The sequence below is a fragment of the Magnolia sinica genome, chromosome 1 (genome assembly GCF_029962835.1).
Source record: "Magnolia sinica isolate HGM2019 chromosome 1, MsV1, whole genome shotgun sequence".
Lineage (NCBI taxonomy): Eukaryota > Viridiplantae > Streptophyta > Magnoliopsida > Magnoliales > Magnoliaceae > Magnolia > Magnolia sinica.
Window position 1 is genome coordinate 115,642,636 of NC_080573.1, and position 27,148 is coordinate 115,669,783.

Sequence of the window (27,148 nt, forward strand, 5' to 3'; positions counted from 1 at the left end):
CTTTTATTTATTTATTTTTTTGGAAAGAGAGATTTCGAAGGAGATTTACTTGCATTACTTGCATCGAAGGAGATTTCGATCCTCCAACGTCCAATGCTCCTGAGCTATCCTTTTACCATTTGAACAGAGTAATTGAAGGAGATCTAGAGGCCTGTGTTGAAGTTTTCCCTTGAATGCCTTTAAGAAAATTAGATATATATTAATACAAAGGCATGTTCTTTCGACTGGAAAGTACATTTTGGGTGTTCCTCTGACTAGAAGAGGACTACTCTTTCATACAAAGCCTTGTAAGACCAAAGTCAGATATCTTTGGTATAAGATCCCGATCGAGCAGTACATTGGTGGCTTTGATGTCTCTATGAACAATTTTCAGTTTCCATTCTTCATGGAGATAAGCTAGACCTCTTGCTATACCAACACAAATCTTGTGCCTTGTTGGCCAATCAAGCTGCAATTGATATTCTTCTGGGCCTATAAATCATCCAGGATTTTTTTATTTTTTATTTTTATTTTTTTAAAGGTATAGATTCACCCCACTTGTTATGGGCCACTATGAAATTTTCATATTGATGGAAGGATTCTAAGATTCTAAACAACAGCACCTATTTTATAACCATTGCCATTGAATAGATGGTTATGGTTATCTGATCAAAGGGCTAACTCCAGTGTTAGTTTTGTGCCATCTTAAAAAATTGTGGTGACTCTCTGAACATACACAGGGTAGTTGCCTTGCAATCCAATCCATCCAAATCGCTAAACTATGAAGGGAGCATAACTGAAAATTTGCACTAAGAAGATAATATTAACCACACATTTCCCTTTGAATTTATATCAACACCCTTGTTGATATGTAAAAATCAAATTATGTATGTCAGGATTAGTATCTTGGCTTGTACATATGAATGCATGAGAATAGATTTTCAAAAATTTTAATCCAAAAATAGTGGGGCCAACCTGATAAAGTGTTAAGGCCTACCCAAAGTTGAGCCCCAGCAGTACTGTGCTGGGCCAAACAAGAAAATTCCATTTCTTTCAATCAAGCATCATATAGCAGTTCTGAATTCTAAGAAAGGTGCTTTGATGAAAATCTGAGATCTTTGAGTAGGATGCAAAAAGGTTCACTTACCTTTAAATGCTGGGCCCATTCACAGCCCATTGATAACCAATTATGCCCTGTACCTGGAGGTAAAATCCATACATCATATCTATTGACAACCATGGTGTATCTGTGTTGTATCTGGATACCATATTCCAAGTGATTTTTTAGTGCATGGAGCACGTCATATGCATGGTGTACTGATTACATGCATTTCCATTGTCATATCTATCCATTTAGGAAGGGATGTTGATATGGTATATGTGATGTACAATTTGCGTATGCAGCATATCCTGAACAATGTACATGTTTAGCATTTGCACAATCATTTGCAGCTAGGAACTTAAAGATCATGGGATTATCCACGTTATAGTTAAAATGATGTGCCTTATCTTTATGAAAAATTGTTACCCAATTAGTACATGGAATTCTGATATGCCCAAGGATTTCTTTATTCTTTTAGTTTGTGATAGATAATCACAAACTTCATTAAAGAGTAAAAGAATATCCAAAGCAAAGTGCATATCCCCAATAAAAAGAGAATCTTACAAGTTACAACTTTAGTTAGGGTGTTGGCAATCTTGTTAGCTTCTCTGCTTGCATAAGCAAAAGAAAGGTTTGGTCTAGAAGCTTTCTCTTGATTCTCATTCAAAGAAACATCAAGTATCCTAGGATGGGAAAGAATATTAGTCGTGTGATTAATTGGAATATTGATTTTTGCCCCTTTCTTTCCTTTTTAGTGATTTGCATTGATGCTAGACAAAGGATGCTAGACAAAGACTGTAACTTGCAAAAAGAAGAAAATAAATAACTCAGTTTCTGAAAAATGCCTAAATGTTCAATGCTAATGGTTTTGAATTTGTTTTTATTTGAAAAGAACATCTCTAAAAAATAACTCCCAAGTCATGTGATTTTCTTTGTAAATTTTTCTCCTGTTACAGTCAGCAATATATGTTTTTAACTAAAAAAGTCATCTAGGAACTCTGATTTTTACCATAGAGTGCATAGCTTTTAGAATGATCTGGTCTCTGAATCTGAATTAGGTGACATCATTTCTATTAAAGACCATTAGGTTGCACATATATAGTAACAAGCAGAGCCTAGGATTTCAACATTGTTTTAAAAGCATACATTTCATGGAGATTCATATATATTTTTATGGAAATCCATCTTAAAAGTCATTTGGATCATTCAAATTTTAGGATTACGTGTGCAGTTAAAGATTTCAAAAACATACACTTAATGTTGAAATTCACACACATTTTATGAAAATCAATCATAAAACTCAAAATCAAGCTGCAAACAAAAGGAAACAGATATAGCCTTCAATTTCAGATTCCTGCCATGTTGGAACTCCCAATTCCCTGGCAAATACGGCCCTTTTGATCATTTCTTCGCATGTACCTGCAGTAGCATTCAAGTAATGTCCTTGAATTCACCTGTTTCAGCCTGCACTTTAAAATCCTGTCCTATTTTGGTTTCCTGTCCTGCAGAAAAAGGGGACTGTAGATGTTGAGGGGCTGCTAGACCAGACCTTTCTGTCAGCAGTTTGGTCCAAATCCAAACAATGGTCTGTTCCAGTCCAACCATGACATGTTTAAACAAATAAAATGATAGGAACTGACTGCAACTACCTACCTGTAGCACAAGTGGTAGTGTTTGCTCTATAAAATAAAAAATAAAATGGTACTCGAACACCACAACCCATTTTGAAATTTACCAATAAACAGTAGAATTGAAGCAATAGTCCAACTGGCAATATGCCCAATCCAGATGTGCAGACCAGTTTGGGTCATATGTCACTGCAAAAACAAAACCCACACCACTTAAATGGAGAGAAATGCCTCAGGTTGTTCACAAAGGGGGAAAAACAGTCAATATCTAACGCACCTTGTCCATAGAGGTATTTTGCAGGCAAACAATATTTGTAGTTCCAATATCACCCCTAGTAGAGAACTTCACTCCTTCCTTTGTCACTGAAATTACAACTACAATCACCCCAAACCAAAAGATAGATATTGTACTATAACTATTGATATGAATGTTGAACATTAGTATTAAACAACCAACAAGAATCCCTGCACATTCTATTCAGATTTCAACCAATGGATGGTGGGGAATTCAGTACACAATATTATGTGTATGGAAGTATCTCAATAATAACTCATGCAATGATGATGATGATACCAGTATCTCCAATGCTGCTGAGGTCCTTGCAAATCCTTGAGAACTGCCAGGTTTGCCCTCTTTTCTTGTAGTGTCATCTCTCACTTGAATTACTTTTATGATGTTATCAGTACCAAAACCACTTCAAAAGAGATGGAAAATGAAATAGAGTGCAGCTAGGTAAATGACAAAATACAACACTAGCTGAGAACTTCAGTTTGCTACCTAATGTAGGTAAGTGAAGCATTTGACTAGAGATTGATTCGATGCTAACGTTTCAATTTGACATTTTCTTTCTACTATTTTTTACCAAATGTCCCAAATTAGTAGATTCCTTGGAAGTTTCCTTTTTCCGATTGATTAAAAAATTTGAAACACAGCTATATAATTAAAATTTTAAATCGATTGCAAATCCCAACTTCAATATTGTTATGTATTTGTAATTAAGACTAAGCAGATACAATTTGCTATGTGAATTAATTGAGCTTACATGTGAAGCATTTGATTTGAAACCAATTCCTATAGGGCCCACCGTTGTGTATTTGTTTTGAGATCCGACCTATTCATAAGTTGACATGAAGATAGATGGAGTGAGAGCAAAAACATCAGCTCGATCGGAACTACCGTGACCCTTAAGAAGTTTTAAACGGTGAATGTTACTGCCCCCACTATTTTTCAATGTTGAGGATCCACTTGAACCATGGATCTGACTCATTCTTTAGCTTATGCCACAAAATGAGCTTTCAAAATGGGTGGACGGTTTGGATGCAGCACATGCATCATGGTGGGTCCCATATAGATGGTGTGGATGATACAGGGGGACCCACAGAGCTTAGTGACGCCACTCCAGCAGCTATAGTTGGAGTGAGGTACACCAGTCGTCTCGCCCAGGGACAGCGTGGGTATCAGTGGGTCCCACGTGGGGCCCACCATAATGTTTGTTTTCCATCCAACCTGTTGATAAGGTTGCACGAGCCCAGATGAATAGGCAAAAACAAATTTCATTTTTGACCCAAAGCTTCTGTGAAACCCAAAAGGGTTTCAATGGCAGCTATTCAATCACCATTGTTTCCTATGATGTGCGCCACCTGAGCCACGTATATGGTGGAAATTTGGAGGGTGACCCACTTCCCCAAGGGCCTTCAAAATGGATGGTGTGGATATACAAAACACACATCATGGTGGGGCCCATGGCTGGATCGTGGGACTGTTGTCCATCCGCCAGATCAGCAGGCGCTGCTTGCGCCTCTGGCAGCAGCAGTGTCTGCTGCATATTGTGTTTTTTTTATTTATTTTTTTTAAAATCGCGTAATCTCGCGGTTTTTCAAAGGTAGAGCTCACATCAACTGATTCCAGGTTCGCCAATGGATTCTACCGTCCATAACAAATCTATCAAGCCCAATATTGGCATCTTTCAACGTGTAGAAAAATTAAGGTGAGTTTAAATGGTGAAAATCACCGTTTTCAAAGGTATGATCTGCCATAAAATTGGATCAGCTTCATTTTTTGGTTCAACGCTTAAAATGAGTTGGTAAATAGGATGGACAGCGTGGATTGAATCCATACATCCATGTGGGGCCTATACAAGTGGTCCACCCAAATACTTTAAACCAAGCCAACATACAATTTTTCTTTTTGTGTTTATTCCGGCTCACGTCCAGACGTTGGACTATTATTGGGCATAACAAAATATATTCAAGGTGGGACCTGCTTAGGTGGGCCACCACATGGTGGATGGTGTAGATACAACGGTTATAAAGTGGGCCCCACCTACAAATGGCTTGGATCAATTACATACTTCAAGGTGGGGTCCATCTAAGTGGGCCACATAGTCACATCATCGTACATAAAAACAAATGAAAAGAGAGAGAGAGAGAGAGAGAGAGAGACATGTGATGGAGGGCTCCGCCACTATGAGCCCTCCCTTGCAAGCAATCATACATCAAGTGGGTCCCATTACACGTGGGCTCATCAAACCGAAAATCAACGGTGGAGATCCTTTCTGCACCAAATGTAAGGTCTAAATGACCATATCCATACATGAAAAATAAACATCATGATGGGGTCCATGGAGAATGGCCCCATCATGGAATGATCATGAGGATTAAGGTGGGCCATCGATCACATCTTAAGGTCCAAAGTGAGATCTATATCATCGATCGGTAGGCCTCACTTGACCCATCATAAAAACATAAAAACTAGCCTATAGAAGCACCCACCTTTGATCTTCTTGGACTTTTTCTTCCATCAATGCATGCTAGAGATCAAATAGATGGACTTCAACGATTGAGATTGACTTAGGATGGTAAAGATGGGAGATAGGAAGGTGGGCCACAAAAGCTCTATCCATGGAGCTTGCTTGGACCTTGGAGTCTCATGAGGTTTGCTTGAAAATGAGAGAGAGAGAAGTGGTGAGGTGGAGTGATGGGATGAGATGGTATAGTGTTTGTTGACTTGAGGTAAGAAATTAATGAGATGGGTATGGGTTATGTAAGAAAGAGTTGACTTGGGAAATGGGAGAGGGATGGGCTTGGTAAGGTTGTGTACTTGACATTTATTAAAGGATTGATGTGACCTATCGTAGAAATTCTCTCAGAATTTGCAACGCGTGGCGTTTCACCAGAAAAATACGTGGGCCCATATCTCCTGGCCCGGGTATCTAATCGATTCGCGAGTCGCGGCATTGGAACCGCGGCGACGGCGCGATCGCTAGGGTGCAAGTTTGGAATCGAGCCGACTCTGGAATATGGGATACGACTTAGGGTTGCGCACAACTGCTGATAAAAGATCGCGGGTCGCCGGAATTCGACTGGGGGGACCGCGGAAGCTTACGAAACGGTATGGGCTAGGATACGGGTCTTACAAGTTGCATAGGAACCGAGGCCAAAGGTCTACTTTTTGCCTCAATTGCATAGGAACCGAGGCCAAAAGTCTACTTTTTTGCCTCAGTTGAGCTGGTAAAGAATTCAATGGTGGGCGTTTCCATCCCTACGGTTTCCTACCCATTTAAGTATTGGATCTAACTCATTTTCGATATCTCATCCTAAAATGATCCAGAGAAATTGATGGATGGAGTGGATTTTACGTAAACATCTCGGTGGGCCCACAGAGCTTTGTGCTGTAGGAACTCCCTGCAACACTGTTGCAGCAAAACTCGCGTCCGATGAAATTGGCCTCTATTCAATTATGGTGGCCGACCTGATGAGTGTATCAGATTCAATTTGAAGATGGGCATGGTTACACACAACCCCACCTCTATTCATGGCAGCGATCTCACACATGTGTTCCAGATGGGCACGTATGGCACGAACACAGCATCGAGTTCGGTAATGCGTTCACGAGGCAAAGCTCTGTGGGCCCCACAATGATGAGTGTGTTATATCCACACCGTCTATCAAAAATTTCATATCATTTTAAGATATTAGCCCAAAAATAAGCAGATCCAAAGCACCAACTACACCACAAGAAACAGTGATGATTGAACGCCTACCATTGAAAACTTGCTGGGGGCCACAGAAGTTTTGGATCAAGATGTTATTTATGCACTCCCTTCATTGAGGTCTGTGTGACCTTATGAACAGATTGGATGAAAAGCAAACATCATGGTGGGCCTTAAGAAAGTATCAACGATGGAACTCATTGTGGCCATTTTTTCTGCTGTGGTATACATTAGCTTTTGATCTTTCTCAATTTTTGGCTCATGACATAAAATGATATGGAAAAATAGATGGACGGTGTGGATATAACACATACATCATAGTGGGCCCACCAAAAACACACCACCGACCTCAGTGCCGTCATGTACGCTACGCGATCCAAGTTCGGAGTTTTCTGTCCTAAAAAACCTATAAATAGCATTGGCCCGTATTTCACAGTCTCTCCCTCCATGGCTCGAATCCTCTCGCAAACCCTAATCAGATCCTCTTCATCCTCATTTTTCTCCTCCCCAAATTGCCCTTCCATCTTGCCTCCTCCTTCTCGCCTCTCCTAATCAGATCCTCTTCATCCTCGTTTTTCTATTTCAGTTGTGGTAGTATTTATATCGGATGTAATCGGGATTAGGGCAAAGTTAGAGTTTTCTATGATGCTCTTAAGGTATTAAGAGTATAGCTAGGGATTTCAAGGAGATTTTTGGGGTTGTTCAGTTCGGTAAACTCATTCATCTCTTATAATATCAATTTCATAATGGATTGCTTGTCGCTTTGTACCATAGTTTTTTTTTTTTTTTCTCTGGCGAGGGTTTTTACATGTAAAACTTGCGCGTTCTCTATTATATTGCTTTCATTTGATTTCATCTTGCTAGTTTGAATTCAGGTTTACTTCAACGTGACTCTCAATAAATGATATCAGATCTAACGTTAGGGTTTCGAGTTCTAATCCAAATGCAATCTTTTGCACAAGCAATTAAAAGATGGTGGTATTCCACAAAGGCCACTTGCATCATTATTTTAGTTTCCTTTATTCAATAGAGTAGCAACACAAAGAATACACCATGCACACAACTAATAAGCTTACACTTGAACATACAACATCACACTTACATCTCCTGCACTAGTAGGAAACCAAAGACACCATGATAAGCCATCGAGATCATTCCGAGAGGAACGTGGGCAGTTGGATAGGGTTGAAAGGACATTCTTTCATCTTCTGGAGGGTGAAGGCACTGTAATAGAGGCGGGGCTCACAATTGGATTTTGACAAGGATTGTGGCCAGATAGGGCATGGGATGATTTTTGTAGCGTCCTTGTCCACGCACAACCAGATCTCGTGGAGCTGATTTTGTACCCAAGGTTTGGTCAAAAGGTCCGGCTCACCCTTAGCACAAACTATGGCTGTTTGCTGTCCGACTGCATCGTTAATGGCGTCGTGGACTATGTTTAAGGAGTAGTCTTTGTTGTCTCTTGGCCAGATGTCTGAGCAAACCCACATGAAGGAAAAGATTGAGAGAATTTTTATGTGAACAATTACGAGAAATCAATATAATAATATTAAGAGTAATTATAATGAAAGATAGGACTAACTCATTTTTGTCTGAGGGGTAAGAAATATCTGTCAATTTCTATTTAAAAAGTTCACCTACATTACTATAGCCCTGCATGAATGGACGAACATGACTTTTTAGTGAGAATAGGGATCATCAAGTGGACCTTCTGTTACCATTCATCTGGTGACGAGAAAAGTGGGATGGTCAGAAAATTAATGTCCTCAACTTGGGTGGACCGGCCCAATTTTCAGGGCTAGGGTGGGGCCCATTTCTGAATGGCTAGTATCAAGCACACGTGATACATCATCATTTCAACACATGTGCATGTGACATGCATGCAAAAGCTGTTGGTTCTCTGCCGGGACCGTCTAAGATCCAGACCAGACCAGACCATTTATCTAGAAGCTCCCACCATATGAACCACACAAAAATCCAACCGACCAAGTATCATCCCGTACAAAAGAGGGTTGGAAACATTTGTCTAGACTATTGTTTCTAAATAAACTTTTTACGAATGGTGAGATCTCCAACGAGTGAAATTTTTTCCATGTGCTCCCTCTTTGGTGGTATCTTACAAGTGAACGGTCTGGATCATCATATCTCGGACGGCATCCTTGAGCATTTCTGTGAGTTTCTATATGGATGCATTGCGAAGAGCTTACGTTCTTTTCTCAGCTTTATGAGCAAGTTGAGTTTGGACCGCAGTTGCAAGGTCTTCTCGAAGTACTCGTTTTGGGTCAGCCCCGAGCATGTACCGAACTTGCTCCACACGTGTTCCCAGTTGGACAGACCATTGTTGCATGGACACTTGATGTTCGCCCAATACTTATCCATGTAGAGTCTGGTCTGGTTTTCAAGCTGTTGTACGGTTTTAATCAATACCACAAAAAATAAGATTAAAATAATAATAATCAAGGAGGATATGGTAATTGTCACTAGTTAGATGCATTGTCTCAGAAGATCAGGCTGTTCTGATCACCACATGGGCCGTGCGTGTAGCTTGGATTTGAACCGTCTATTTGGTTTGTACACATGTACAAACACGTGAACAGACAGGCCTGATGGGACTAGGCAATTGGGACCGTCTGATGAGGAGCTTGGATCTTGCACAAGGCCTGATGATCCGCTGGAGCTTTCACGTTGCACTAGTAAAGGTCACGTTTTAGTGATCTAGACGGATGATCCGATGGGCCCCACTGTAAATGTGCCATAACTCTAAAGCTTTTCATATTAGAAGATCCTGCCATCCAATCTTTGGCACTTTATTTTGTTGAATGTGGTGAACCGGCCATGTCTATCACCCCATGAAATCATTGATCTGGATCATCAAACCGTGTGATCCACTTATGGTACCTGGCTCTTAAGGAAATTTGAGGAAAATTGGCATGAACTATAACCAGAACCTGTCTTGAGATTGAGTAAAAGAAGGGAATGCATCTCACAGGTCCTAAGGTGGGACTCGAACACTAGTCTAGAGTTTTGATGCCACTTTAAAGGTCTTTTTAGGCAAACCCTAAGATCTCCCTGTAGGCTATCCTGCATCTTACTGGTCCTACAGTGGAACCCATTCCGTGGTCATTATAATCATCTTGTGGGTCACCCCATTTCAGTGTGAAGATGCATAGGTGGGGTGACCCATGAGTTGGGGTTCGTGAGATGTAGAATGGCCACAAGGTGGGTATCGTTGTACGACTTGTGAGACGTGGGATAGCCCATGAGATCCTAGTCAGTTTGTTTGGAAGTAAGTAGATAAAGGAATATTTTAGCGCTTCCTGAGAGGTAGTAGAGGTAGTAGCCGCCAGTCCCACCGTCTCTTCCCGTTTATATCTGATCTTCCGGACCTCATTAAAAGCCTCCTTTTCCTCGACAAGCTAGGATTAGGCTATTTGCATGAGTTGTAGTAGGCTGAATGGCCTCGGGTTGATTTGTGGCCTTGCCTCTAATTTTTTGTGCTGGCAGGCCCTACCATACTCTGTACAGCTCCTTTTGCAATATACATGGATATAATCTTTCCTAAAAAAAAAAAAATAGATAAAGGAACAGTTTAGCGCTTCCCGAACTTTAGGTGTGTTAGCTGGTACTCCCAGCATCGAGTGGCATGAGAGCGGGAGATTAGTATTGAAGCCTCTTTACCAGTGTGGGTGGATATGATGTAGGTACCTAAAATATAGAAAGGCCACAAGTGGATCCCACTATGGGACCTGTGAGATGCGGAATAGCATGTAAAACTTCATCAAGTGGGCCACACATGATCATCAGTTTATGTCTGACCGTTAGTTAGATTATTTAGATTGAGCAATTCAATGGACCCCACTTCAATTGTGATCATTGCAAATAGGTTTAGGGTGAGATGCTTGAACTGCGGTCCCTATATGCAGTTATTAAGTCAGATATGGAAACCTATAGTGTGAAAACCCTAAAGGAGAGCAGTGTGATGGGTAGGTTTCTTGCCCTCTTTCTTATAAATAGATGTCTTGATCCCCTCACCAATACAAGTGAGAAAACCCTATTTCCATTGAAGGTTCTCCTAAAGAGTGTGAGGTATGGAAGATTAAGATTTCTGTTGGCAATATTAAGGGAACGGAAATGGCTTCCAAGTCAGGCATGTTTTCAGGTTATGGTATTTAGGTCTCTGTTATTGATGCATAGGCAACCTGTCAATTCCACGATTCTATACTAACATAGCCCATCAGTCACGTGGTGCCTCTGGAGACATCTCTAATGGCTGGTGCTGCAGACAATCTGCTTTCGCTGCTCATTTTCACTCGAGTCCTCAGCACACGTGAACAGGATCTGAGCCATTCATCCTCTTCCACATGCGTTCCACGTTGGCAAGTGTGCTGCGGATGACCTTGATACAAAAGTAGAACGTACCTCATCAGCTACGAACGGAGTGTCATTGCAATCTGTTACGTCCTGCCCGGTCCACCCGAATATTGTCCACCAATATTTATACGGATGCATGTCCTTAACGTAAAAGTCTAGCTCTGGTGCACCTGTCGTGGAAAGGCAACAGATATTACCTTTGCTACAAGGTGCTCCTGGCCACTGCAATATCGATTCAACAGCGCAAAATAAATAAATAAATAATAAATAACTGAGTCATAACCCTAATTCAAGTATTTTGCACCAAATAATCCTAAATTGCCCTTTTCAACTATAAATAAGTGCTTTGATTTGTTTACATGAATAGTAGCCTGTAGTTTAAAATTTTTGATGACTTGGTTCAAAACCAGTTGAGTCGAGTGTCAAAAACTATGGTGAGTTCATGAAGATAAGATCCACCCCGTCCATCAGGTGTGCCACCCAGTGTTTTGATGCCTCACCAAAAATCAGGTTAATTCAACACCCAGGTCGGCTACACCATGAGAATTACTGGAGATAGAAGTCCGACAATTAAAACTATCAAAATAGTATGTGGGGTCCACGGTGGTTCTTATATGCCATCCAATCAATTCATCTAGAGAGAAAAACCTGGATGAATGGATTTACTGAAAATAAGGACATTATAAGGCTCATGTGGTCCATGCCATGTGAATTTGTAGATTTTAGGTATGGTTTTACCATTCCTCTTGATGCGCCCTACCTAAGTATTGGATTCGACTCATAATTTAGTATTCATGGCCAAAACGTGCGGTCCAGCTGATGGATGGGGTGGATCTGATGCATGTTTGTGCTACACAGAGAAAATCAGGCCCTCCTCGAGCCTACACACCGTCCATCAACTGACGGCCGGGTTGACGATTGGGCTGCACAAACTTCTGTTTTACAACGAGTGCACGCGAACACTGTCCTAAGATGGTGAGAAGATAAACATACCGTGAGAACCAAGTAGAAGAAATCGAATTTTGAGAAGAAATCGAATTTTGGAGTGGCAATGGCTCCAGAGAGAAAGAGCATGGACACGAGGAGAGAAGTTGATGCAATGCTAGCAGCCATTTCTTCCCAAATGCTTGAACGGGATGGATGTTTCTTCTCTCATATTTATAGACGGTTGTTGGTTTTTACATAAATGTGGCGTGAACCATCACAGGTGCCCTCTTTGTGTTCAAGCGTGAAATATGATAGAGTTACAAATGGCGACGTGGCATATTTGTGAGAGATCTGAGCCGTTGATATGATTGGTCTAAGTATTTGGAATGGTCTATTTATAAGGTGGGCCACACGTACATGAGAAATGGGATGTGGGATAGACGATAGCCAACAGTGAATATTCAACTTGAATGATAACCTCATGTTTTTAGTGTACAGAACTGATTTTTTAGGAAAGGAAACATCCACTGATGGACCGTTTGATGAACGGCCAGGATGTGCTGACACCTGTGAAGAATCTGCAGCTGTGGGGCTTTTGAGTCTGGCGCTCGAAGATGGAGCGTGTGGTAATTGTATTGGTTAACCGCAATAATAACCTATACTGTACGGATTTAATTGGATCCACACACCACGGTGAGCCTAACATGCATCTAGCTGCATGAAATTCACACATACATCAGTTGCAGTGAAACACCAGAGACACAGTTCGGATTCCACATACACGTCCCAGGTGGTTCCCACAGAACTGGAACGTATGGTGTTAACATATATATTTGTAGATATGCGGTCATTTTGGATAAGAAGAAATTTTATAACAAAAAAGTATATATTACCTCCCAGCTTATCATGCACACCCAAAAATGGCACTATTATTAACAAACAAGTATATCACACCACTGAAAACAGTGGAATTGAATGCTCACCGTTGAAACTTACTGCAGCCCACAAAAGTTTTAGATTAGAGTGGTATTTGTGCCTTCCCTTTATCTTTAACTTAATGAACTTATCAATGGCTAAGATTGCAAAACACCGGGGTAATTAGGCCGGGGGAGATTTCAGAAGAGGGAGAGACAGCCTCGGGTACCAATTGTCTGTGCCCCAGTCAACAAGTAATTCTAGCTTGCAGGCAGAAGTTATGTAGGACCCACCACAATTTCCATGTGAAATCCACTCATTTCATCAGTATCAAAAGCTCACGATAGAAATATGATTCCAAAAATGAGGGAAATCCAAAGCTCAGGTGGCCCATGCCATATGAAAGTGGGGATTGAACGCCCACCACTAGAAACTTCGCAGGAGCCACAAAATTTTCAGATCTGGATATATAACTTTATAAATGATTTTGATGGCATATAAACATCATGTGAGCTTTGTGAAGGTTTCAACGGAGTTGTGTGGCACACTAGAGCTTTATATCTGCCTCATTTTTGGACTTCTACCTTATTGTGAGCTTGCAAAACTGATGGACAGATTGTATTTTTCAGTGATATTGTCGGCTGGAATCCTCTACAACATGTGTCTTATGCCGTGCGTGTATAAAACATCCGGATTTGTGGGGCACAATATGCTAGCTATATGTGTAAAATAAAGTCTTACAGGTTTTATCCTTTATTTTAGGCCAAGAACTAAAAATCGGCTAGACTTGCAACTTAGATGGCTCACTCCACCGTGAAATTGGTAATTTTTTAATGCAATGATTATAATTTACTTTACCTATTTTATTTAAGTTGTACTTGGAAATGATAATGATGACTCATTTACTTTGCAATTCATAAAAAATTGAAAAACCAAGCATGCCCTAAGATGAACATGAGCCCGTACTCAATTGTTGAGGTAAATCTAGAGTTGGGCATGGGTCGACTCGACTCGCTTGACTTGACTTGTCGAACTCATTCAGATTTGACTCAACCCCCAAACCTAACGGGTGAGTCGGTCCAAACCGATCGAGTAGGCTTCGTCCAATTCAAACTCAAACCGAGCCGAGTTCGAGTTTGCCCAGAACTCAATCCGATCAAACTCGACTCGATCTAAAACCTGACTTGACTCGGATTTAGACACACACATACACATATATAAGACTCTAAACCTACCCACCGCACCCAACCCGACTCGAACCCAAACTCCCTCTCCCTCCCTCATCCTCTTCTTCCTCTCTCCCTCCGACCTGGTGCCAACTCGACTTGACTCGGTACTTTTGATCGATTCAAACTTGGTTCAGATCAATTCAGGGCATATCAGGCTTAGATCGGGTCAGGCATGCTGGACTCGAGGCCAAGTCTGATCGAGCTCAAGTCAGACATATTTCAAAATCAGATCAAGTCGAGTCAACCCTAACTTAGTCCGGCTCGACTCAATGCCCAACTCTAGGTAAATCCATGAAAGTTCTATGGCTCTTGATATATGAGGAGCAGTTTTGATGTTTATGAAATTAAATCCTTTTACTATTAGACATATGAGCATTTTTGTCCTGTATTAAAGAAGCACGTACACTTAATCGGATGGAATTTAGAGAAAACTAGGAAGATAAAGTTATGAAAGTCAACTTCATTAACGAGGTAGTTTAATAAAAAGGTTATTTTAAAATGGTACTGATGAGATGTAAATAATACATTAATGAGGTAGTATTATATAAAAATCTAAAATGAAAAATGAAAAGAAAAGTCCCAGTGGATTTGGACCAAGGGAGTTCTTAATGGATGCCGATCACCTCGCCTAGTGACCCTGCGCTATGGGGCCCACCATGATGTGTTTTATCTAGATGTCCATCCATTTTCCAGCTTATTTCAAGGCATGAGCTCAGAAATAAAGCAAATCTAAAGCTCAAGTGGACCACACCACAAGAAACATTGTATCTAGTGCCATCCATGGTCACCTAGATGTCTATCATTGCATGGTGCATGGCGTGGGCAACCATTTTGGACATGCTCAAAGTCTAGGGCAACATGTTAGGGGGTAAGTCTGGGGTTTACCTCGATGTATATGGTCCATATCCACGCCGTCCATCCATTTTGCCAATTCATTTTAGGGCATGATAGCAAAAATGTAGATACAAATCTCAAGTGGATCACACCATAGGAAATAATGGTTATTAAACGCCTGACATTAAAAAATTTCTAAGGCCCACCATAATATTTATTTGCCATCTAATCTGATGAGAGGGTCACACAGACCTAGATGAAGGAAAAACACAAATATCAACTTGGTACAAGACTTTTATAGCTCACAAAAAGTTTTTAATGGTCAATCATGCACCCTAGTTTTTTATGGTGTGGTCCACTTGAGATTTGGATTTTCTTCATTTTTGAGCCATGCCCTAAAATTAGCTAGCAGAACAGATGGACACCCACAATCAGGGACTCACCCACTCGGCGGTTGCACTAGACTCTTTAATCCGCACGACATTCATGGGAGTGGATTCGGTGCAGCCCAGTCTATGGGGGCCCATTTTGAAGTATGTATTGTGTAACCACTCCATCTGTGTTTTAGTGAGCCGTTAAAACGAAACAGATCCAAATATCATATGAACTATACTATAGGAAACTGTGGTGATTGACCATTAAAAACTTCTCATGGGCCACAAAAGTATTGTGTCAAGCTGATATTTGTTTTTTTCCCTTCGCCCAGATTTGTGCAACCTTATCAAAAGGTTGGAAAACAAATAACATATGGAAACATTGCAGTAGCATTGAAGTTTTTAATGGTGGACAATCAATCATCAGTGTTCCCTGCGATATAGTCTACTTGAAATTTGGATTGCTTCGTTTTTAGGCTCATCCTAAGATGATCTTGCAAAACAGATGGATGGCATGGACATACCATGCATACATCAAGGTGGGCCCACGGTGAGGACCACACCGTGTTGGGTGAGTCCTATGTAATCCGCTCCCATCCAATCGATGCACACCGTTTGTACGAAAGTCTATCAATCGAACATCACGCAGCACACCAACTAATGGGGTGGCGTTACGTCATCAGGAACTCCACGGCCGTGGGAAAACCATTCCAGCCACCTTTCAAAAAGCCTGTACGTTCCTAACTCCCAACGGCTTGAGAAAACGTTCACAAAGGTTTAATGATGACAACTACATGCATGCATCATTATAACCCATCACACCATCACAGTTCCATGCGTTCACATATGCCCCAGTATGGCATGTCATGAGAATATCTGTAAAATATTCCAAGCTAACAAACACTCCACAAATTCCACGTGCTTATTAAAATTTCCAGGGAAATCCGCTTTATTTGAGCCCAAAACTAAAAAAACATAAGCTTCTTTCATTGTCACCATTTTCTTTTCCTTTCACAAAAGTGAAATTTCTATTAATTTTCTTTCTTTAGAATACAAACAATAGTAATATATACTACTGTCTCCAAATAATTCATGTTAGCCATTCAGCCCAAGGTATCATGGAATGTAAGATATCTGTCTCCAACCAGCCAACTTCTTATTAGGTCACAAAGACCGAGGTGATGGGAAAACCCAAATACCAAAACCTGTAGTCTTAAGAAGTTTCTAATTGTTGGATTTCAATCACCACTATTTTTTGGTGTGGTTCACTTGAGATTCTGATTGGCCTCAATTTTTTTTTGGCCCATGCTCTAAAATGATTTGGCAAAATGGATGGACGAACATCTTGGTGGGGCCCACATAGCGTTGTCGAATAGTTGCTCCTAGCACTTCACTAGTTGCTCGTGTTTCCTTATGCCTCTATGATATGGAAGCCGATTGCCTAGTGAGTAACTCAGCTGGCCAAGCATAGTGAGTAAACTCTGTTTGGTCCACTGAGATTTGTATATTTTATTCACCCATTCCATCCATTTTACTAGATAATTTTAGGGCCTGGTTCCAAAAATTAAGCATATCCAAAGATTAAATGGACCACATTGCATAAACAATGTGAATTGAACATCTACCATTGAAAAATTCTTGATGGCTAAAAAGGTTTTGGATCAAGCATATATTTGTGTTTTCCCCCCATCCATGTTTTTGTGATCTTATGAATAGGTTAGATGACAAATAAATATCAATGTGGGGCCTAGCAAAGTTTCTATGGTGGAAATCATTAGGTATGATCCACTTGAGCTTTCGATATGCTTCAATTTTGGACTCAACCACTTAAATGAGTTGTTTTTTTTTTGTTTTTTTTTTTTTTTAATGGATGGACAGCATGGATAAACCATGTCATATATTCATTGAATGTCATCATGTAAATAATGAGAAAACAACAAAGTTATGAATCTATCAATTATAAGAGATTTTAATGCCCATGTTCATCTCACCACCCACCCACGAGCGGTGGGTCAATTGGTATGCTTAGTGGCCAGAGTAGCTACTAGATGTTCTCTGTAGGCCCCCCACCATGATACATATGTTTTATTCATGTTGTTCGTCCACTTTAGGTCATGAGCCCAAAAATGAGATAGATCTAAATTTCAGCTGGACTAAACCACACGATATAGGGTTGATTGAACACCCACCATTAAAAGCTTTTTAGGGCCCACAAAAGTTTTGAATCAAGCTGTTGTTAGTGTTTTCCGTGCATCCAGGCCTATGTCATCCTATTAATATGTTGGATGGCAAATAAACATTACAATGAACTCTAGAAAGTTTTTATAATGGTAGGCATTCAGCCACCATTGTTTTCCTATGGTATGATATACTTAAGATTTAGATCTACCTCTAAAAATGAGCAGAAAAAATGAATATATGGCATGAATAATACACATTCATTATGTTGGGCCCACAAAGCACCGTCCAACAAGGGCAGTGTGTCAGTACGCAATCCGGCGACCAGTCAAGATAAAAGGGATCATCATGTTACAGCAGAGCACGTGTCACAGTCCACAGAAGACTATGCCACAGGAACGTGACATATACCAACCGAAAATAGCTAATCACGCTCCCCGAGTAAGCCGCGTGTGTGAGTTATAACTGCACCGGTAGAATATGGACTCACGATTGTATAACGTGTGCTGCTGGAAAAGCTCTGTAAGCTGCAACATGATGCGTGTGTTTAAACCATGCTGTCCATCCAATTTTCCAGCTTATTTTAGTGCATTAAGCCAGAAATGAGGTACATTCAAATATCAGGTGGACCACACAGTGGTGATTAAACACCCACCATTCTTGGGGGCTACAAAAGTTTGGACTGAGCTGATAGTTGTGTTTTCCCTTCGTATAGGTTTGTGTGACCTAATAATAAACGTTACAGTGGGCCTTTGGAAGTTTTTAATGATGGGCATTCAATAACCACTCTTGCTTTCGATGTGGTCCACCTGCTATTTGGATCTGCCTCATTTCCAGGCTTATGCCTAAAATGAGGTGGAGAAATTAGAGGTGGGCATTTTGAACCCGATCCGGTGGATCTGACCTGACTCGGTACCATTCCGAACAGAACCGACGGCTTAGATCAGCCTGATCGAGTATGTCAACCCAGATCCGATAGTATTTCGTTTGTACGAAAGTCTACCAATCCAACATCGCAGCACACCAACTAATGGGGTAGCGTTATGTCATCAGGAGCTCCACGGCCGTGGGAAAACCATTCCAGCCACCTTTCAAAAAGTCTGTACGTTCCTAACTCCCAACGGCTTGAGAAAACGTTCACAAAGGTTTAATGATGACAACTACATGCATGCATCATTATAACCCATCACACCATCACAGTTCCATGCGTTCACATATGCCCCACTGTGGCATGTCATGAGAATATCTGTAAAATATTCCAAGCTAACAAACACTCCACAAATTCCACGTGCTTATTAAAATTTCCAGGGAAATCCGCTTTATTTGAGCCCAAAACTAAAAAAACATAAGCTTCTTTCATTGTCACCATTTTCTTTTCCTTTCACAAAAGTGATATTTCTATTAATTTTCTTTCTTTAGAATACAAACAATAGTAATATATACTACTGTCTCCAAATAATTCATGTTAGCCATTCAGCCCAAGGTATCATGGAATGTAAGATATCTGTCTCCAACCAGCCAACATCTTATTAGGTCACAAAGACCGGGGTGATGGGAAAACACAAATACTCAAAACCTGTAGTCTTAAGAAGTTTCTAATTGTTGGATTTCAATCACCACTATTTTGTGGTGTGGTTCACTTGAGATTCTGATTTGCCTCAATTTTTTTTTGGCCCATGCTCTAAAATGATTAGGCAAAATGGATGGACGAACATCTTGGTGGGGCCCACATAGCGTTGTCCAATAGTTGCTCCTAGCACATCACTAGTTGCTTGTGTTTCCTTATGCCTCTATGATATGGAAGCCGATTGCCTAGTGAGTAACTCAGCGGGCTAAGCATAGTGGGTAAACTCTGTGTGGTCCACTGAGATTTGTATATTTTATTCACTCATTCCATCCATTTTACTAGATAATTTTAGGGCCTGATTCCAAAAATTAAACATATCCAAAGATTAAATGGACCACATTGCATAAACAGTGTGAATTGAACATCTACCGTTGAAAAATTCTTGATGGCTAAAAAAGTTTTGGATCAAGCATATATTTATGTTTTCCCTCCATCCATGTTTTTGTGATCTTATGAATAGGTTAGATGGCAAATAAACATCAATGTGGGGCTTAGCAAAGTTTCAACGGTGGAAATCATTAGGTATGATCCACTTGAGCTTTGGATATGCTTCAATTTTGGACTCAACCTTTTAAATGAGTTTTTTTTTTTTTTTTTAATTGATGGACGGCATGGATAAACCATGTCACATATTCATTGAATATCATCACGTAAATAATGAGAAAACTACAAAGTTTTGAATCTATCATTTATAAGAGATTTTAATGCCCATATTCATCTCACCACCCACCCACGAGCGGTGGGTCAATTGGTATGCTTAGTGGCCAGAGTAGCTACTAGATGTCCTCTGTGGGCCCCCCACCATGATGCATATGTTTTATTCATGTTGTTCGTCCATTTTAGGTCATGAGCCCAAAAATGAGAGAGATCTAAATTTCAGCTGGACTAAACCACATGATATAGGGTTGATTGAACACCTACCATTAAAAGCTTTTTTGGGCCCACTAAAGTTTTGAATCAAGCTGTTGTTAGTGTTTTCCGTGCATCCAGGCCTATGTCATCCTGTTAATATGTTGGATGGCAAATAAACATTACAATGAACTCTAGAAAGTTTTTATAATAGTAGGCATTCAGTCACCATTGTTTTCCTATGGTATGATCTACTAAAGATTTGGATCTATCTCTAAAAATGAGCAGAAAAAATGAATATATGGCATGAATAATACACATTCATTATGTTGGGCGCACAAAGCACCGTCCAACAAGGGCAGTGTGTCAGTATGCAATCCGGCGACCAGTCAAGATAAAAGGGACCATCATGTTACAGCAGAGCACGTGTCACAGACTACTCCCCACAGAAGACTATGCCATAGGAACGTGACATATACCAACCGAAAATAGCTTATCACGCTCCCCGAGTAAGCCGCATGTGTGAGTTATAACTGCACCGGTAGAATATGGACTCACGATTGTATAACGTGTGCTGCTGGAAAAGCTCTGTAAGCTACAACATGATGCGTGTGTTTAATCCATGCTGTCCATCCAATTTTCCAGCTTAGTTTAGTGCATTAACCGAGAAATGAGGTACATTCAAATATCAGGTGGACCACACAGTGGTGATTAAACACCCACCATTCTTGGGGGCTACAAAAGTTTGGACTGAGCTGATATTTGTGTTTTCCCTTCGTATAGGTTTGTGTGACCTAATAATAAACGTTACAGTGGGCCCTTGGAAGTTTTTAATGATGGGCATTCAATAACCACTCTTGCTTTCGATGTGGTCCACCTGCTATTTGGATCTGCCTCATTTCCAGGCTCATGCCTAAAATGAGGTGGAGAAATTAGAGGTGGGCATTTTGAACCCGATCCGGTGGATCTGACCTGACTCGGTACCATTCCGAACAGAACCGACGGCTTAGATCAGCCTGATCGAGTATGTCAACCCAGATCCGATAGTATTTCGGGTCAGGTTCGGATAGAGGTTGATTCGGACAGATCCGACCCGGATACCCGAACCGAAAGGATCCGGCCCGAACCGACCAGACCCGACCCGAAGCCTAAAAATAGTAGACCGTAAACTTGACTTGGACTCAGATGATGATCAGGCCCATCTGCTTGCATACACGTGCCCGATTGGCATGTGTGAATGTCAAGTAGCATTTACCGTTTTTCCCGCTGAAACCATCCTTTCGTCGGACGTAAACCACATTGTCCGTATTACCACATGCCAACTACACAGTCTACACTAGCCTCAAGCTAGGTGGGTAGTTCATGCGAGGGACGGATTGGCTACTCCCTAGTCGGTGCTTTGTAGGCCCCACCATGATGTATGTGTTTCATCCATTCCGTTCATACATTTTTACAGAATATTTTATGGATTCATAAAAAAAAAATGATAGGTACCTAAATCTTAGGTGGACCACATGACAAGAAAACAATAATAATTGGATATCTACCATTAAAAATTTAAAATCCTTCTAAGGTCCACTGTACTGTTTATTTGACATCCAATCTGTTGATTAGGTCATAAAGACCCAGATGGATGGAAAAAATAAATATCAGCTAGATCCAAAACTTTTAAGCCCAAAACGTTTTTAATGGTCAACGTTTATTCAACAATGTTTCCTTTAATGTGATCCACTTGAGATTTAGATATATCTCATTTTTTTTTTCATATTGTAAAATGATCTATAAAAATAGATGGAAGGCATGGATGAAACACATACATCATGGTGGGGCCCACAGAGCATGGACCAACAGCCAATGCTGATGGCACCGTGGTAGGGGGAGTAGCCAATCTGTTTCTGTGCTAGGACGAGACTGACGCTCCTCGAGCTCCGAGTTGTACGAACGGTTCAAAGGAGATTAAAGGTATATGGGCCTCACAGTGATGTATTTATTATATCTACACGGTTCATACATTTTTAGAGATCATCTTAGTGTATTATTTAAAAAATTATTAATATCCAAAGATCATGTGGACCACACCACAAGTAGCAGCATCGAATGATTTTCACCATTAAATATTTCGTGTGGTCCACTTGCTAGTTATATCTGTCTTATTTTTCATCGTAAGCCTTATAATGAGCTTACCAAATAGATGAACGGTTTAGATATAACACATACCCCATGATAAGACCCACGCAACTTGTTAAGTTCATTACAGCAAGTCCCACTCACTGTACATATATAAAAAAGAAGCTGAGTGCTTTCGTACAGTGCATGTTATTATATATGTTCGGTAAAAACATAAACACAGTAACGGATAGTTTTTGTATAGCCATGTGGGGCCCACCTTGATGTATATGTTTTATCTAAACCGTTTATCCATTTTGACATATCAATTAAGGCATTGAGAAAAAAATAACATATATTAAAGGTTGAAGTGGGCCACATTATATGAAAAATTAAATTAAATTCATACGAATCCGAATCGTACCCAACTCGATCATACTCGGTTTCTCTGACCGAGTTGGACTTTGTTCGGGTCAGACGAATTATGTATCGGATCTGTTCGAGTCAAGTGACCTGGATTTGATTCCGGATCTGATCGAGTCCGGGTCAATCCATAGCCATTTCGGATCTGATCGAGTTAAACCCAATCCGCTCCGATCAGGACCGATGCCCACCTCTAGGAGAAATGGACAGAGAGATGAGAAATTTACCACTGTACGACCCATTTACCCAAAAAAGCCCACCCCATTTTACCAAACCAGAATAAGCCCCAGCTGTACGGACGACTTGTCAAAGGTCAAAAATGCCCCTGCTTTTTCCTTCAAACAGGTTGGCTGGTGCTTAAATGAGGGTTCCTATGGCTACGGATTATAACCGTAGCTATATCCGTAGCAAGTGATCAACTAATTAGAGGTAATGCCACCGACCTCTGGACATCTATGCAATAACACCACCTGGTATTTTTTTTTTTTTTTTAAAATTAGGTGGATCCCATCATGGGCCCCACAATTTTAAATGAGCCCCACACTCAATGTTCATGATTTTGGTGGGCCCCACATCCACCCGCACTTTTTTTTTTACATGGATAACTTTATTCTACCTACATTTTTCTCTAATACATATATATATATATATATATATATATATATATATATATATATGGAAAAAGGTACTATGCACTCAACCTCACGAGTCCATCCCATGAGGTCGAGCTATGTGGGCCCCACCGTGATGCGTTTCGAACATCTATCCCATCGGTCAGATGCACCATTCCATCGTGGGCCTAGGTCTCAAAAATCAAGTCAATCCGTGACATGTGTGGGCCACACCACATACAAAAGTGGGGAGGGGCCGTGCACCATTAAAATATTCATAATCAGTTTTTGGGCCCACCGAGATGTGTTTTGCAAATCCAACCCATCCATTATGTGTCTCCCACATGGATGAGGGTTCAGACCAAGTTTCAGCAACATTCAAAACTCATGTGGGCCCCACCAAGTGCTTTTACATGTTTTAACGGTGTCTTCACATGATTTTAGATGGTATGGCCCACCTGAGTTCCGTATACGGCTGATTTTTGGGATATCCCATAATTTAGAGGGGACCCATCAAATGCACGGTGTTGATGGTCGACACGCATCACAATGGGGCCCACACAGCTCGACCTCACGGTAGCTTATCGTGAGGTCACGTGCATAGTACCTTTTCCCATATATATATATATATAAGCATAGAAATTTTTTTTCTCTTTTTTTCATTTCTTTCTTTATTCATTTAACAAAAATATCTTCTAAACCAAAATTAGCAACTTTATGTACCCTATATGATTTTGGGGTAGGAGAAGCTACTTTAGCCAACCAAACTATTTAATTTTCAAGATTCCATCAGGTTGATGGTCAAAAATCCATTTCGTTCACTTCACGGTCAATTTTAATCAGTGTGCGGTCATTTACATTCATTTCATTTACTTCACGATCAATTCCATGCATTTCACATTCAATCCTGGCAATTTCGCTTCACTTCGTGGTAAACTCTGTGCATTTCACAGTCATTTTGCATCACTTCACGGTCATTTCCACGCGTTTCACGGTCAATTCGCTTCACTTCACCATCATTTCCATGCATTTCATGGTTATTTCCGGCGATTCCGTTTGGATTCACGATCATTTCTATGCATTTCACGATCAATTCCCTTCACTTCACGATCATTTCCATGCATTTCACGATCAATTTGCTTCACTTCACCGTCATTTCCATGTATTTCACTGTCATTTCAAGCGATTCCGTTTAGATTCATGATCATTTCCATATATTTCACGGTCAATTCACTTCACTTCACGCTCATTTCCATGCATTTCACAGTCATTTCTGGCGATTCTATTTGGATTCACGGTCATTTCCGGTGAATCTAAACGGAATCGCCGGAATTGACCGTGAAGTGCATGGAAATGACCGTGAATCTAAACGAAATCGCTGAAAATGACCGTGAAATGCATGGAAATGACGGTGAAGTGAAGCGAATTGACCGTAAAATGCACGGAAATGACTGTGAAGTGAAGGGAATTGACCGTGAAGTACATGGAAATGACCGCGAAATGCATGGAGAAGACTGTGAAATGAAGCGAATTGACCGTGAAATTCATGGAAATGAACATGAAGTACATGGAAATGACTGTGAATCTAAACGGAATCGCCAGAAATGACTGTAAAATGCATGCAAATGACCGTGAAGTGAAGCGAAATAACTGTGAAATGCATGGAAATGACCGTGAAGTGAAGGGAATTGACCGTGAAGTGCAACAAAATGACCGTGAATCAAAACGGAATCACCAGAATTGACCGTGAAATGCATGGAAATGACCGTGAAGTGAAGTGCATTGACCGTGAAATGCATGGAAATGACCTTGAAGTGAAGGGAATTGACCTTGAAGTAAATTGAAATGACCGTGAATCAAAACGGAATCGTCGGAAATGACCGTGAAATGCATGGAAATGATCGTGAAGTGAAGCGAATTGACCATGAAATGCGTGAAAATGACCGTGAAGTGAAAGGAATTGACCGTGAAGTGCATTGAAATGACCGTGAATCAAAACGGAATCACTGGACTCGAAAATGAAATGGATCCCAAGCTCAAGTTGACCACGCCACAGGAAACAATGACGCTTATAATTTCAATGGTGGGCATTCAATCACCACTGTTTCCAGTAGTGTGGTCCACTTGAGCTTTGGATTTGCTTCATTTCTGAAGAGTGTGGATGTAAAAACAGGTACATCAGGGTGGCCCCACAATGCCCAACATCACACACCACAGCAGGGTGGTGCCGCGAACCCAGAAAATTTACTAACCGTCGACCATTTTTATTTTTTATTTTTGGTATAAAGTTGTATCTGCCACATCAGAAAATTTGAGTCTATTATACATACGGAGGAGTGATATGATACTCAGGCTGTGTATGACACTTTATACTGAGATACTTAGAAAATGCATATCTAATATATATTTTAACTCAAACAAAACCACATAGATTCTGCAGCCTATCGTCACGGAGTCACAGTCCCATATTAGATTCCTTGAACAATCATAACCTCTGATTTGTGGACAGTTGTTTATGGAAATAAGACACTTGGGATGTTTTCATTTTTAACTATCCAATAAATGTCCGTCAATCCAATAATTAAATACTCAAATAGGCTTCATTTTTTTAAATTCTTTTTTATTTTTAAATTTTTTTTTTTTTTTTTTTATGATACATCTACACTAGTTACAACAATTTCTACGGTTTAGTTTTGCTACTTGTATGTGCACTGAAGCGGATTGTGTGGTGACCTCAACACCGTGGATATACCTTGTAATGGGACCCTATGGGGCCACCATGATGTATATGTTTTATCCAGTTTTGGTAGCTCATTTAGTTCAAAAGCTCAAGTAGACCACACCACGAGAAACCGTGGGGATTGAATGCCTACAGTTGAAAACTTATTGCAGATCACATAAGTTTCGGGATCAAGTTAGTATTTGTGATTTACCTTCATCACGGTCTGTGTGACCGTATAGTTTGGATGGCAAATTAACACAGGCCTAGTAAAGTTTCAGGGTGGATGTTATCTAGCAATTCATGGTCCGAGCTTCCCGAGTAGGTAAGTGGTCTTATTTTCTTAGACAGGGTGGGGCTAGGAAACATTGGGGAGAGGTAGTGTTTTCCAGGTTCCTTTTGGTTGTTTGCCTGATTTTATTGGTTTTCAGATCAGTACGGACAGGAAGTCATTACGATAGCTCTTCTTCAGGTCATTTTTTCATGAGAAGATCAGAAATTGTAAATTTGTATTCAGAATGAAATACACGATTACCAAAAAAAAAAAGGCTCATTATACAAGTAAAAATTAAAAAAAAATAAAAATAAATTAAAAACGGTGGATGTTATCTATCCCCAGTCTTATATACCTGTGCTGCGGCTCACTTATTTTGGGGCCATGCTAAAAAATAACTGGCAGCATAGACGGAAGGCTTGGATAAAACACATGCATCACGTTGATCTCCACGTAGCCCAGTGATAAGGGAGTGATGGTTCCCCACGCAAACGGCTTCCATCACTTTCCATTGGACACGCATTCCGTATACTTACTCGATGACCAGAGGCAGCTTAATTATCACTTCCACGTGATTGCGCGGTTGCATGGTTACCCTCGTTATTCACATGGAACGGCAGCATAAATGCATTGCGCTGAACATGGAAATAATTTCGTATATCAGTAACTGACACGGAAACCTTGCAATGATGAATCTAGACAGTCCATCTAGTAGGCCCTTACCATTAGTTGTCCAACAGCCTGGGGTCTCACCCACGTCTGATGGATCCGGGGTCTCACCCGGTTCCTTGACAAAGAGGCCTCACCAGGTAGTGGCCACTGCGGATCCCTGGATCAACCGAGGTGGGCGTATCCCGGACTGTGGGGCTTACCTTGGTGTGTGTGCCTTACATCAGCTTATTTTAGGGCATGATTCCAAAAATGAAGTAGATCCAAATTTCAAGTGGACCACACTGTAGGGAATAATGGTAATTGAATACCCATCATTAAAAACTTTTGGAGGCCACTGT

General features: G+C 40.6%; 1 protein-coding gene across 1 annotated transcript; it reads right to left on the reverse strand.

Moving 5' to 3' along the window:
- Positions 1-8,840: 8,840 nt before the first annotated feature.
- On the reverse strand, positions 8,841-12,185 carry LOC131248499 (ribonuclease 3-like). The gene is made up of 3 exons (XM_058248801.1): positions 12,066-12,185; positions 11,121-11,294; positions 8,841-9,104 (listed from the first exon to the last, which is right to left on the reverse strand). Exons 1-3 carry the CDS (start codon positions 12,183-12,185, stop codon positions 8,841-8,843), a joined length of 558 nt encoding a protein of 185 aa, XP_058104784.1.
- Between the last annotated feature and the right edge of the window lie 14,963 nt (positions 12,186-27,148).

Coding starts and splice junctions, on each gene's coding strand:
- LOC131248499 (XM_058248801.1), bottom strand. CDS start 12,185: ATGGCTGCTAGCATTGCATCAACTTCTCTCCTCGTGTCCATGCTCTTT. Junction 11,295..12,065: donor TCTTCTACTTGGTTCTCACG/GTATGTTTATCT, acceptor TCGATATTGCAG/TGGCCAGGAGCACCTTGTAG. Junction 9,105..11,120: donor CTCCGTTCGTAGCTGATGAG/GTACGTTCTACT, acceptor ACCGTACAACAG/CTTGAAAACCAGACCAGACT.